This window comes from Ascaphus truei, chromosome 14 (assembly GCF_040206685.1).
Source record: "Ascaphus truei isolate aAscTru1 chromosome 14, aAscTru1.hap1, whole genome shotgun sequence".
Taxonomy (NCBI): Eukaryota; Metazoa; Chordata; class Amphibia; order Anura; family Ascaphidae; genus Ascaphus; species Ascaphus truei.
Window position 1 is genome coordinate 23666716 of NC_134496.1, and position 12371 is coordinate 23679086.

The following is a 12371-nucleotide window of genomic DNA, read 5'->3' on the forward strand; positions in this document are numbered from 1 at the left end:
CTCGGGAAGAAGGGGGTTCCCATGGTTGAAATTAATGCGGTTCATCTCCAGAGACCCACTGCTTCAGTAATATGTTATTAAAATAAAATAAAACCCCTGCGATCTTCTGTTAGAGGCGCACCGGGAGAGTGATTCTGTCTCACTCTCACAGCACAGCTCTTCCAGACTGATGCAGCCCGGTAGGAATCACACAGCGGGCGTCCCATTCAGAAGCAGAGACCCCCGCTGTGTTAATCCTGGTGGGCCATTCCCCCCTGCCAAGCACCGTGCCGTGAACGTTGGACTTTTGGATCGTGGTTCACCAGCACATGTGTTGCGGCAGGTTAGAGACAAGTGGCTGCATCTGTATGTACCAACGCCAGCAAACGGCTTTAAAAAAAATAATTAAAAAAATTGCGGTTGTGTGCGTCAAAAATTAAGTTTTTAATTTTTTTTTTGTCACAGAAACGGAGTGCGCCTGGTATACAAATGTAAAGGTTATTGCTGGTAAATAATGTTTCTGTGCGCAAAAAAAAAATGGCTGTCATGTTCAACATGGAGTAAACCCTAAAAAATGTGTTCATAGTGTTAGCGCAGTATCAAGTGGTTATGTACGAACTCCAAAGTGTATTTGACACAGCACGGATGTTTCATTATATAGAGTAGTGTACATTTAAAAAAAAAATATTTTGACACTGTGACTATTACAACTAACATAATACTAATCTTTCATATTTACTAATGCTAGTTACCAATAAATAAAAATATACATAATTCTGTTTTCATTTCAAGTTAATCGAACCGGTATTCAACATAACGCAGTGCGTCAACATGTGTTTCAAACAACAACTATGAGTAATGTGTATTAAGTCACTTGACGACCTTCATAATTACTATGCACTATGCACAGGTTTATGCACTACTTTTTGGCAACAAAATGTTGACACATCATTTTTTAACATATGATCTTAGTACCTAGGACCCTGTGATTTCTAGTGTTGTACATTTCTGGCCATGGGATTTATCTTCCTCATGTAAAAATCCCATTAAAAGCAATCCGATTGGTGCCGTTCTGTGGCACAGGTGTTGCAGCCAGGGTCAACGACAGGGCGGGGGGGGGGGGTGGGACGACGACATGGGAAGGGGGGGGAGAGCCGGAATGGCGGTGGAAGTCCTGACTGACCAGTCGGCGATTGAATTTGGGTCCCAGCTCTCCCTAGCTGCAGTGGGCCAGTATCTCCTGCTGCGGTCTGGCCTTCACTGAAGTCGCACCCCTGCGTCGGAAGTTGAGCCCGCCCGAAAGTTGAAACTTAGGCTTCAGCCAACGCATGAGAGTTTTTAACAAGATATTAATAAATAATTTTTATTTTTAATTCAATACTATTATATTGTTTTTTTGCCATGGAAGATATTGATGTTGAATCAGAGGATACAAATGTGGATACATATGTCAATGCATGCGGGGATAATGCCAAACGTTCAAAAAAAGCTGCCCACTTGTTTAATGAAAGTACTGAGGTTATATGTGAGGAGCCTTCAGACCTCACACATTACTTTGTAAAGCTAGAAAGACTGTTGGTGTTGAATATACGCCTATGGTGGGACATCACCTCATTGAACAACTATATTAGATGTAAAAGAATACCACGAGGTTTGCGAATAAAAAAGACACCAACATTTGGCTTTACCAATATGCAATTTGAGCAGGACTGGACTGATACTCTAAACCAATGTTCCTTAAAGCTAATGGAACTAATCATTCAGCAGAAGTCAAAAGAAAAAGAGCAATTCATGTTGGAAATAAACCTTTTGAGGAACAACTTGAAGCCATTTACTAAAATGGATCAATTTATAAAAAACGACAAAACCCTGCTGACTAATATTGAGACCATAGAGGACACAATAAGTGACAAAAAACACAGCAAGTTCGAACGAGACCGTGTAGATTATATAAAAGGACAAATTTATTGTTGGCAGAAACCTCAAACAAGAGAGAATGTGGGATCCAATACAGCAAGGGGGTTTAAACCTCAATCCAAAGGATGGTCTAAAAGCAACCCTAATAAGTCTATCTTAAAGGGAAGATCAGCTGACAACTCAGGTGCGGAGTCAGACTACTCAGAGTGCGAATTGAGATCTCACTCTGTATCTTTTGAAGGTTCTACTGAGAGTATACGGGATAACCATGGGAGATCTAGGAGCGACAGCAGGTCATCCATCACATCTAATGGGGCCAGATCAAAAAATCAGGAACAGGCTCCCTCTTCGTCTTCTTTTTTATCCACAGGAACACGATCACGCCGCGAACCAGACGATCGCGGAGAAAACGTGGAAACTCGCGGGAGACCAAAAAGAAAGAAGTACACATAGATGAGTGTGATAATAACGTCATTAATCTCTCAGGAGTGGAACTCTCCCATGCACAATTATCTCTACTAAATAAGGGACTGGGTTTTGCCCCGGTTCAGGACTTCCACTTGTTCCAGACTGTGATTGACCTCCAAAGGTTTACTCGCAAATTATCCTTAAAAAAGTTTTTTATATCAAGAGGACATTTTCAAACTAATAACTTGTCTGACTCTGATAATGATGTTGTATTACCCAATACTGATGATGAACTACCTAATATTGTTACTAATGATGCATTAACTAATATTTCTCTTGATACCTTTCAGGAAACCTGTGTATTATCAGACTTGGACGCATTACTTGAGCAGCAAGGCGAAGAAATCAATGCTTTCTCCCAACCTTTCTTTGGCACCCACTCCTCAGGATTTAAAAAGAAGTCTATCTTCTGCCCCAATGCCAATAGGGGGCCTTTCATTACGGCATTTGAAAGGTTGGTAGAAAGAGACCTTCAAATTTTATCTAAAGGTTTCTCCTGCTCATCTATGCATGCCAATAACCTGACATACACGGAGATTCATGAACTAGACACCTTGAAGCATAACAAAGACATCATGTTTAGAAATGCTGATAAAGGTGGAGCCCTTGTGGTTTTATCCACCCTACAATACAAACAGGAGGCATTACGGCAGCTAGGGAATCCGGATCAGTATAAACTTCTTAAAAAGGATCCAACACAGGACTTTATTAGTCAACTAGATGAAATTATTGAATTTGGAAAGATACTTTGTACATTAGACAAACATGAGATTGAATTTTTGAGAAGTCCACATCCCGTGATTCCGGTATTCCACCATCTCCCAAAGATCCATAAGTCACTGGTCGACCCTCCTGGTCGTCCTATAGTGGCAGGTATTGGATCTTTGGGAGATGGGTTATCGCGGTATGTGGACTCTTATCTCAAACCATTGGTACTGGCATTACCGTCATTCATTAAGGATTCCACGGACCTCATGGTAGATGTAAAGGATCTGGTCTGGAAAAAAGAATACAGATGGGTCACCCTTGACGTGATCTCTCTGTATTCCATCATTAATCACGATCACGGGTTATTAGCTATCACGCACTTTTTAAATTTATCACATCTGTCCACTTCACTTTGCACTTTTCTATTAGAATCTATTAAATTTTTATTAACTCACAATTATTTCTTATTTGATTCACGTTTTTATTTACAATTATTAGGCACTGCAATGGGCACAAGTTTTGCACCATCATATGCAAACTTATTCATGGGGTTATGGGAAGCACAATATATATATCACAGTAATAATTCTTATCGTTCACAAATTATTTACTATAAAAGATTCATCGACGATCTCATTATTATATGGGACGGCGATGAATCATCACTTGTAGCATTTATAAACACACTTAATATCAATAATGTTAATATCAAATTCACTTATGAACAAAATATAAATTGCATCAATTATCTGGACCTGCTCCTTTACATAGACCATGACATGCTAATCCAAACTGACATATTTCGCAAGCCAAACTCCCGAAACACACTACTGTCAGCCAAAAGTTGTCATCCACAATCTTTAATCAAAAGTATTCCGAGGGCCCAATTTGTAAGGTTGAGACGGATATGTTCTGATGACGAGAATTTCTCTTTGCAGTCACAAGCACTATTTGAGAGATTCCAAGCCAGGGGTTACAAATATACAGATATCCAGACAGCATACGAGTACGCTATGACTTTGGATCGCCCTGGAATCCTCGATAAAAAGAAAAAAGACAAACATCATAAGGGGTACATACAATCTAAGAGCAAGTATAGTGATATGAGTCCATTATTCATCACGACTTATAGTCGCCAATCCAAGCTTATATGCGACATTGTGCATAAACATTGGCACACCCTGTGCCTTGATAAGGATATTGCTGAGTTTACCTTGAAGGGACCAAAATTTTCATTCCGTAGGGCTAAGACACTAGCATCACACCTCTCGCCAAGTCACTTTCAAACTAAAACTGATCTTAAAAGAATTGGTAGTATTCCTATAGGTTTTTATGCATGTGGAAATTGTTCCATGTGTAAATATGTTCATAGTACAAAATTTGTCCAAACTGACATCAATGGAAAAAAATATTTTATTAAAGAATTTTTGAATTGTAATACATCCTACACCATTTATCTTTTGAGATGTGGTTGCAAAAAATTATATGTGGGACGAACCATTCGGCCAGTCAAGACCCGCATTGCCGAGCATGTCAGACTTATTAAAAAGAATGATGTGTCTCATCCAGTTCCCAGACACTTCTCCAGATGCCCTAAAGGGGGAATAGCCAACTTTTCCTATATGGCAATTGAACATATCCCTTGTAACGCTAGAGGAGGCCATAGAGAGGGGGTATTAAATAAACAGGAAATGTATTGGGTGTACACTCTGAACACACTCCATCCGGCCGGCATCAATCAGGAGTGGGAACTGAAACACTTCCTGATGGGGTAATGGCTAAGTTTTGGGGTGGGTTCACAGTGTTCACCCAATTACATTGTGATCTGGGAGGTGACATATTAAGTTACTGTCTGTCATGCGGTTGCCACTGTATTCATGGATATGAATTATGTGAATAAATTGATAAAATGTTTATATCCCTTTAAAGTGAATCTTGATACTGAAAATGCTTTATAAGTACAAAAAAGATTTTATAAGTACTAGATATATGAAATCCTTTGTTATACATCTGTATACTTCCATTAATTGATATAGCTTTATATAATAATAATGATGCTGGTAACTTAAAACATCAGTAGTTGTGTTTTTAAATTTATCCATTATATGTTCTGTTTTGTTTTTAAGATTTTTCATGTGTATGTTGTAAATACCTTGTTGTGCAGCCATTGCTATGGGGATTGTTGGGGAGATAGTTATCCACTTTAATGATTAATCTACCACAGGTGAGGTTTAAATACGTTCCCTGTTTCTATTGGTGGCATACACTCACCACTCCCTATATCTATTTGGCTGCCATACACTATCAGCACTCTTTGAAAAAGTCCATAGCCTGGACGAAACATGTTAGAGTGGTTGCCTGATGTTTGCTGCTAGCGATCAATAAAGTTTTTTTAGACATCCATGCGTTGGCTGCTGAAGTTGCTGTGAACCACGGACCATCTTACCCCCTTCCGCCCGAAAGTTGAGGCCGCCCGGAAGTTGAGCCCAAATTCCACATCCACACATGGGATTGGGGCTGTTTATTGGGGAAGTAGGGTTGCCAGGTGTCCAGTATTGAACCTGACTATCCTGTATTTGAACACTCTATCCAGTAAAAAAATTAGAGGTAATACTGGACATGTATGTGTATACCGGTATTACCTCTCTGGGCGTGTAAGTGTATACCGGTATTACCTCTCTGGGCGTGTATGTGTATACCGGTATTACCTCTGTGGACATGTATGTGTATACCGGTATTACCTCTCTGGACATGTATGTGTATACCGGTATTACATCTCTGGGCATATATGTGTATACCAGTATTACCTCTCTGGGTGTGTATGTGTATACCGGTATTACCTCTCTGGGCGTGTATGTGTATACCGGTATTACCTCTCTGGGCGTGTATGTGTATACCGGTATTACCTCTCTGGGCATGTATATGTATACCGGTATTACATCTCTGGGCATATATGTGTATACTGGTATTACCTCTCTGGGAGTGTATGTGTCCAGTATTACCTCTCTGGACATAGTGATCTTATCGGCCTGGTGAGCCGCAGGGTTTCCCTGAGCAGAACTGTTGCTATGGGCTGTCCAGCTATCCTGATTGGCTGCTGCTGGCTAGTGCAGCCAATCAGGAAAAGGGGTGGGGCCATGGAGAGGAGGAAAAACAGCTTGGAGCTGAGAGAGGTGAGAGGACTGTGTGTATGCGTGTGTGTGTTGAGCGGGTTACACCTTTCACCATTGTGTCCAGTATTTTTGGAGAAGCTGCTTGGCAACCCTATGGGGAATGGGGTGGTGGTGTTATTGAGTGTGGGGAGGGGATTTATTGAGTTATTGAGTGTGAGGGTTATTGAGTGTGGGGAGGGGAGGTTGAGTGTAAGAGGGAGAGGTGGGGTTGTATTGTGTGGGAGAGGGGGGTGTAATGAGGAGAGAGGTGGGGCTGTAAGGGAGAGGTGGGGGGTGCGAGAGAGGTTGGCATGAGAGCTGGGGAGTTAAGGGGCTGAAAGAGAGATGGGGTAAAAGGGAGTGAGAGGTGGATGAGAAAAGGAGGGATGAAAGAGACATGGCGGTGTAAGGGAGGAAGAGAGAGAGGTAGGGGTGTGAGGAAGAGAAATACATGGGGAGAACTGGGGGTGTACTGCTGCGGCCAAGTTTATTCGAGCATTTGCCCGTTCTTGGCCGCAGCAGTATCCTGGCGCGCGCCGGAGGGTGACGGGCGCGCGCCGAAGCAGCGGAAGAGCGCCCTCCGATCGGGGCGCTCTCCCTACCGCTGCCGGGTCCGCCGGGTCCCCCGGAACCCCCTGCCGCCGTCCCTCGGGGAGCCCTGGACGCGCGTGCAGGGGGCGCAGGCACCCGATGACGCGTGACCGCGCATCGGAGACGCGCGGCACGCCGAGGGGCTGCCACTTGCAAGCCAGGAAATCTCCCGGCTTGCGGTACTGGCCACACTGCAATAAAGTGTGTCGCCAGTGTAGGTGAGGAAGAGTGAGTGGGGAGTGAGAGATGGTGGGGTGTGAGGGAGAGGATGAGAGGGGGGGGGAAATGTGGGTGTGGGAGGGGGAGGATGAGAGGGAGGGGGAACAGGTGGAGGGTGTAAGATAAAAAGGGGCGTCTCGAAGGCCGCCGACATGGGGGGGTGGGCAGTGGAAACTCTAGTCATTGGCCCCGGCAAAGCTGCCTGCAGCCCTGGTTGCAGCTGGGAGACTTTGATAAGGAGCAGCATTGACCGGTTTCACATTAGTCACTAAATGATTTCAGAATTTATATAACAATAAAATTGTTCTCACAAAATAGCCCCTGTGACCTCATCACATTGATGGGAGAATATTCCAGACCCATCACATTTTTTGGGAGTACATTTTAGATTCAAATTATGATAGGAACAACACTTCCTGTTGGGTGTTATTTACCAAACCTCCTGGCTGCAAAACTGGTGCAAAAACTGAAATATTACAATATGGCCCAAGTACTAAGATTTTATTTTGTGCGTCAGAAGTCCAGTACTAAAAAGTGTCACAGACCTTCAAAAAAAGTGCCTCGTTTGAAGACTTCATACATACTGTATGACTTCAAAAGGTGACACTGTGTGCTCATTTGCATATCATTACCCAGAATCCCTGGCTGTAGTGGAAGATAATGTGTAAAGACAGGGGTGCAGACCTGTCTGAGACATCTGAATGTGCTCACAAGTGATAGTATTTGCTGTACATATGACACATAATTTGTTGTTTGAAGTTATTTTGACCTATCCCTCGTGTTGAATACTGGATACAACTTCATTTTTTTTTGATAAATTGAGTGTGTTCCAGTCTTTGTCCCCGTTTTGTAGCCAGGAAATAGACCCCACTGTACACAAGGTCTTCCAGTTGCAAAACGAAGTCAAAACGTTGTGCCAAAGTATCTTCAGATTGACAGCGAATCCCACTGACAGCGAATCCCACTGACAGCGAATCCCACTGACAGCGAATCCCACTGACAGCGAATCCCACTGACAGCGAATCCCACTGACAGCGAATCCCACTGACAGCGAATCCCACTGACAGCGAATCCCACTGACAGCGAATCCCACTGACAGCGAATCCCACTGACAGCGAATCCCACTGACAGCGAATCCCACTGACAGCGAATCCCACTGACAGCGAATCCCACTGACAGCGAATCCCACTGACAGCGAATCCCACTGACAGCGAATCCCACTGACAGCGAATCCCACTGACAGCGAATCCCACTGACAGCGAATCCCACTGACAGCGAATCCCACTGACAGCGATTCCCACTGACAGCGAATCCCACTGACAGCGAATCCCACTGACAGCGATGGAGATTTGTTTACTTTGGTCAAATCTGGTGGGAAAATGTAATGCACAAATACAGCATTTAGCGAGGGGACTTCATCAACGTCGTCTGGCTGCAAATCCAGCAGGGAAACATGTGCAATAAAACTGCACCAGATCCATCAAATAATAAAAAAACACAATTGCTTTCAACATGAAAAAATAAATAAAAATATAACAACACTACTCTCTGATTACTTCGGAGATTTCAATAAATCTCCCCAAATCTTCTTACCTTGTTAGAATCTTGAATGATCTTAACATTGTCTGCTCCAAATTTATCAGCATACAGTTTGAGCAGCCGCTGGGAAATTTCTGACAACCCCGTTAGTTTGGGCTCTTTGTAGATGTATTCTTTGCCTTCTTCCTCTTCAAAGAAGCCCTGGATAAATATTTAACAGTGAGACATACAGTATTAGGGATTTATTTACAAAGCGGCACAATCTACTAGAAGGCGATGCAATGGGTTTATCACTCACCCAACAGCTAGTGCAGGTGTGGAATAGGGCCGGCTTGGAATTAAGCGGGGCTTGGTGACAGGGGAGAGCGTGGGGCCTCTTACCTTCTCTCCCACATCTCTTCAACTCTGGGACGTGATGGCGCCACGTGATGTGGTGGCGGTACCTGGTAATGGCAACGCGTTACCAATTGACACCGTGTTGTCACGGCAATCAGAAGATGCAGCAGGAGAAGTTGGAGAGAAGGCAAGAGGCACTTGCAGAGGCCCCACGCTCTCTCCCTGCAATCTGTTTAAATGTTGCGGGGAAGAGCGGGGGCTCTGTAAGTGCGGGGTTCGGTGCGACTGCACTGATGGAACCGCCATCAAGCCGGCCCTGCTGTAGAAGTAGAGCATTTGATACACTAGAAATACGATTATTCAAATATATTATTGTAATCCCCCTTTGGGAGCTACTCGTTAATATAAAGGGTTAACGGCCTTAATGGGTTAACTGTGTGGGATCACTCACACACCCCTCCCCATCATGTGATGTAGGATAACTTGCAGAAAGGATAGCCACCCCCCTGTATGTTTCGTGACCAGTGACATCATTATAAAGAGATGGCAGGTATATATAGCTCCCCTGAATGTTCTAGAACTAGGTTCCTCGTGAGTAGCAGTTTGAGAGGGCCTCACGGTGAGTCATGTATATAGGTTTAGGTGTATAGTTAGGCGTCGTAAGGATGTCCTGTCACCTTTATTGTTTTCAGTTGGGGAACGTGCCTTATATAGTTAGTGCCTGTAAGTAATGACCTTAGATTGTTCTCATGCAAGAAGAGGAGTGAGCATGTGCTCAGCAGGGAGTTCTCAGAGTAGAAACTTCGGAGCATTATTGGATCGGGCCCACCGTAAGGTCTTTTGCAATGTCCTGATCCAATATGCCTGGGACTTGGGAGAGGTAGGCAGTACACAGTGACGTGATATTGGTCACCAATGGATAGTGTATTCCCACAGGCAGGTCCTCAGTAAAATCCTGATCGGATTAGTATAGATGAAGAATGCCGTTCATACTAAAGGGATTCTGATTCCCGAGAATAGGGTGTCCCCCCCAAACAGGGTCTACCAAATGGTGGGTATTGTGGGAGCTATACAGGAGTTTGCCAATCTAACCATTACTAAAGGAAACAAGCCTAAGTACGTCCCCAGCATAGTAATGAGAGCTACCAAAGGAAGAAGCACATAGTAACCCTATTGATTGCCACCAGTTAATGTATGGTGAGCATTAGCAACGGCTGTGAATAAAGCTCTTGTTTGTACTATAAAAGTTCCTGGTGCCCATCATTATTCTATCTGCATACAGTGCTGGATCGAGTGTGTAGTACGGCAGCAGCAAGCAACATTGACGGAGCGGGACAGGTCCTGTCCATGTCCCGTATTGCTGCTGCCGTTCCCAGTCCTGCGCACACCCGCCACTCTGGCGACATGTTTCAATGTCCTTTGACATTGACGAGGCTGCGCAGAACTTGAACATTTAAAGATGGCGCCAGGGTCAGAGCACTCAGCGCCACTTATCGGTTGGCGCCCCGGGCAGGTGCCCAGCCAGCGTGCCCCGTAACACGGCACTGTCTGCATATTCTCACCTAGCATGCATCAACCAAGCTCTGATATCGATTATAGCACGGCGCCCTGCATTTCCAGTCAATAGCAGGTAACACAGAATGCCGCCACGATACCCAGTATCAAGTTTACTACATAACGGCCTAAGAGACACTTTTACAAATGATTATCTTACAATCAACTGAACTGCGGGCATAAAAAAAATGTATATCCCGAAATTTGACTAATTCATATCGTTGTTGAAAACAAATACCCTACTTTTAAAATAATAGAAGGAAATGTAATTATAATGGAACCGACTTACATTACGATGCCATGTCGATTAATTGTACGTATTGCTCTGACATCCTCTGTGAACCCCTTTGGTGACAGAAAGTCCATCTCTGGCACCAAAGGGTTGTCCAACGGAAAGGTGTGAGAATGAGTTACAGTAACAGTTAATGCTGGAATGAACAGTTAATGCTGGGATGTACACAAACGGATACAAATGTGGCACAAAGCAGTCACGTGTCACTATTAGAAAATGGCAAATGAAGATATTTGCTGATGGATCATGTTAAATAATTAGATATAAGACACCAAGGTTACACAGCTGTTGTCAACATGAGTAAGAAACAATGAATGAAACATGCAGAAATCAGCCAACTTACCACAGCCTTCAATAGGATCAAACGGAAAAAAGAGCAGACGCATGCATTAAGATAATATCGGCATTTAGAAATATGTTTTATGAGTACTAAAGTAACGCTGGTTTATTAAAAGCACACTGAGAAATACCCACACAGAACAACAGGTAAGATGCCCACACACACAGTGCTTTATACACACCAGATTTCCTTTCTGAGCTATGTGCAGAAAGTCTTTTTATACTACTCTGTGTGTTGGGTAATCTCCCATATTTTCCTTCTAGCGCCAATCCCAGAAGGATTATATTTATTGGGCATATCATACTGTTTTATTATATATAATGTACAAGCGGGTGTGAAAGTCACCACTTTTTTATTGGTGCACAACCACAGTATAAAGAATTTACAGACCAAAATATTATGGCCAATACTTAAGCGTTAATCCTACACTTAGAGGTTAATCCCATATCTGATGAAGTGGCCGTTTGGGACGTTCTCGATTAAAATCCCAAATAGACTTTAGTGTGAATTTTCAGCGGAAAATGGCCATTTGGAGTAGATAGGATTACCCTTTTATACGTGGTACTATTCCATAAAACATCTTCCGGTACAAGAAGACACCTTACAGCCCGTCCCAGTGATTAGGTCCGTAGGTGTGTTCTGACATAGGAAGGTATTGTATGGAACACAAGCTGAAGTGACAACTGTTGGTGTTCAGCACATATCATGGTGCCCATAAGTAAGGCCCATTTCAAATATCCTGTGAAGGAACTTCCCAGCGCTGGGGAAGATTAGTCCAATTCATTCGAAGGGAGCTGTTCTCTTCTCCAGCATTGGGAGGAGTAGAATGGAGTGGTATTGGTTTGATAGGGTATTGAATAGGGGCCTTCCTGCATTATGGGAAATCACAAGAATGCAGAATGCACACTGGTAAATGATCTTGAAGTGTTTACAACAGTGACCTTTAGATAGATACTGTATCAGACGGTGTTTAATATTTCAATTACCTGTCCATAAAAGGCAACTCGGTAATATCGGCCAAATAAGCGTTTTTCTGCATTGACAACTTCTGCGATTTTTAGGTAGGATCGGTGAATACGGTAGTAAAGCTCAGAAAGTCTCTGAAATAAAGTAAAAAATAAATAAAATAATAGTAAAGTCTATCACACATTAATTACTCAAGTCTACATTTACAGCACATAAAAAAATCCCACTGTAATAATAATAATAATAATTTTATTTCATATAGGGCTCCCAATTGGACTCAAAGCGCTTCATAATTACAATATAGTGCACA

General features: G+C 43.1%; 1 protein-coding gene across 10 annotated transcripts in view; it reads right to left on the reverse strand.

Moving 5' to 3' along the window:
* Positions 1–12371, reverse strand: part of DOCK10 (dedicator of cytokinesis 10) — a 238988-nt gene that overhangs the window by 12514 nt on the left and 214103 nt on the right. For all 10 annotated transcript variants that reach the window (XM_075570118.1, XM_075570116.1, XM_075570119.1 and 7 more), the window contains 2 exons: positions 12082–12195; positions 8628–8774 (listed from right to left, as the gene is read on the reverse strand). In XM_075570118.1, coding sequence (XP_075426233.1) covers positions 8628–8774; positions 12082–12195 — 261 coding nt within the window. The remainder of the gene's footprint in view (positions 1–8627; positions 8775–12081; positions 12196–12371) is intronic.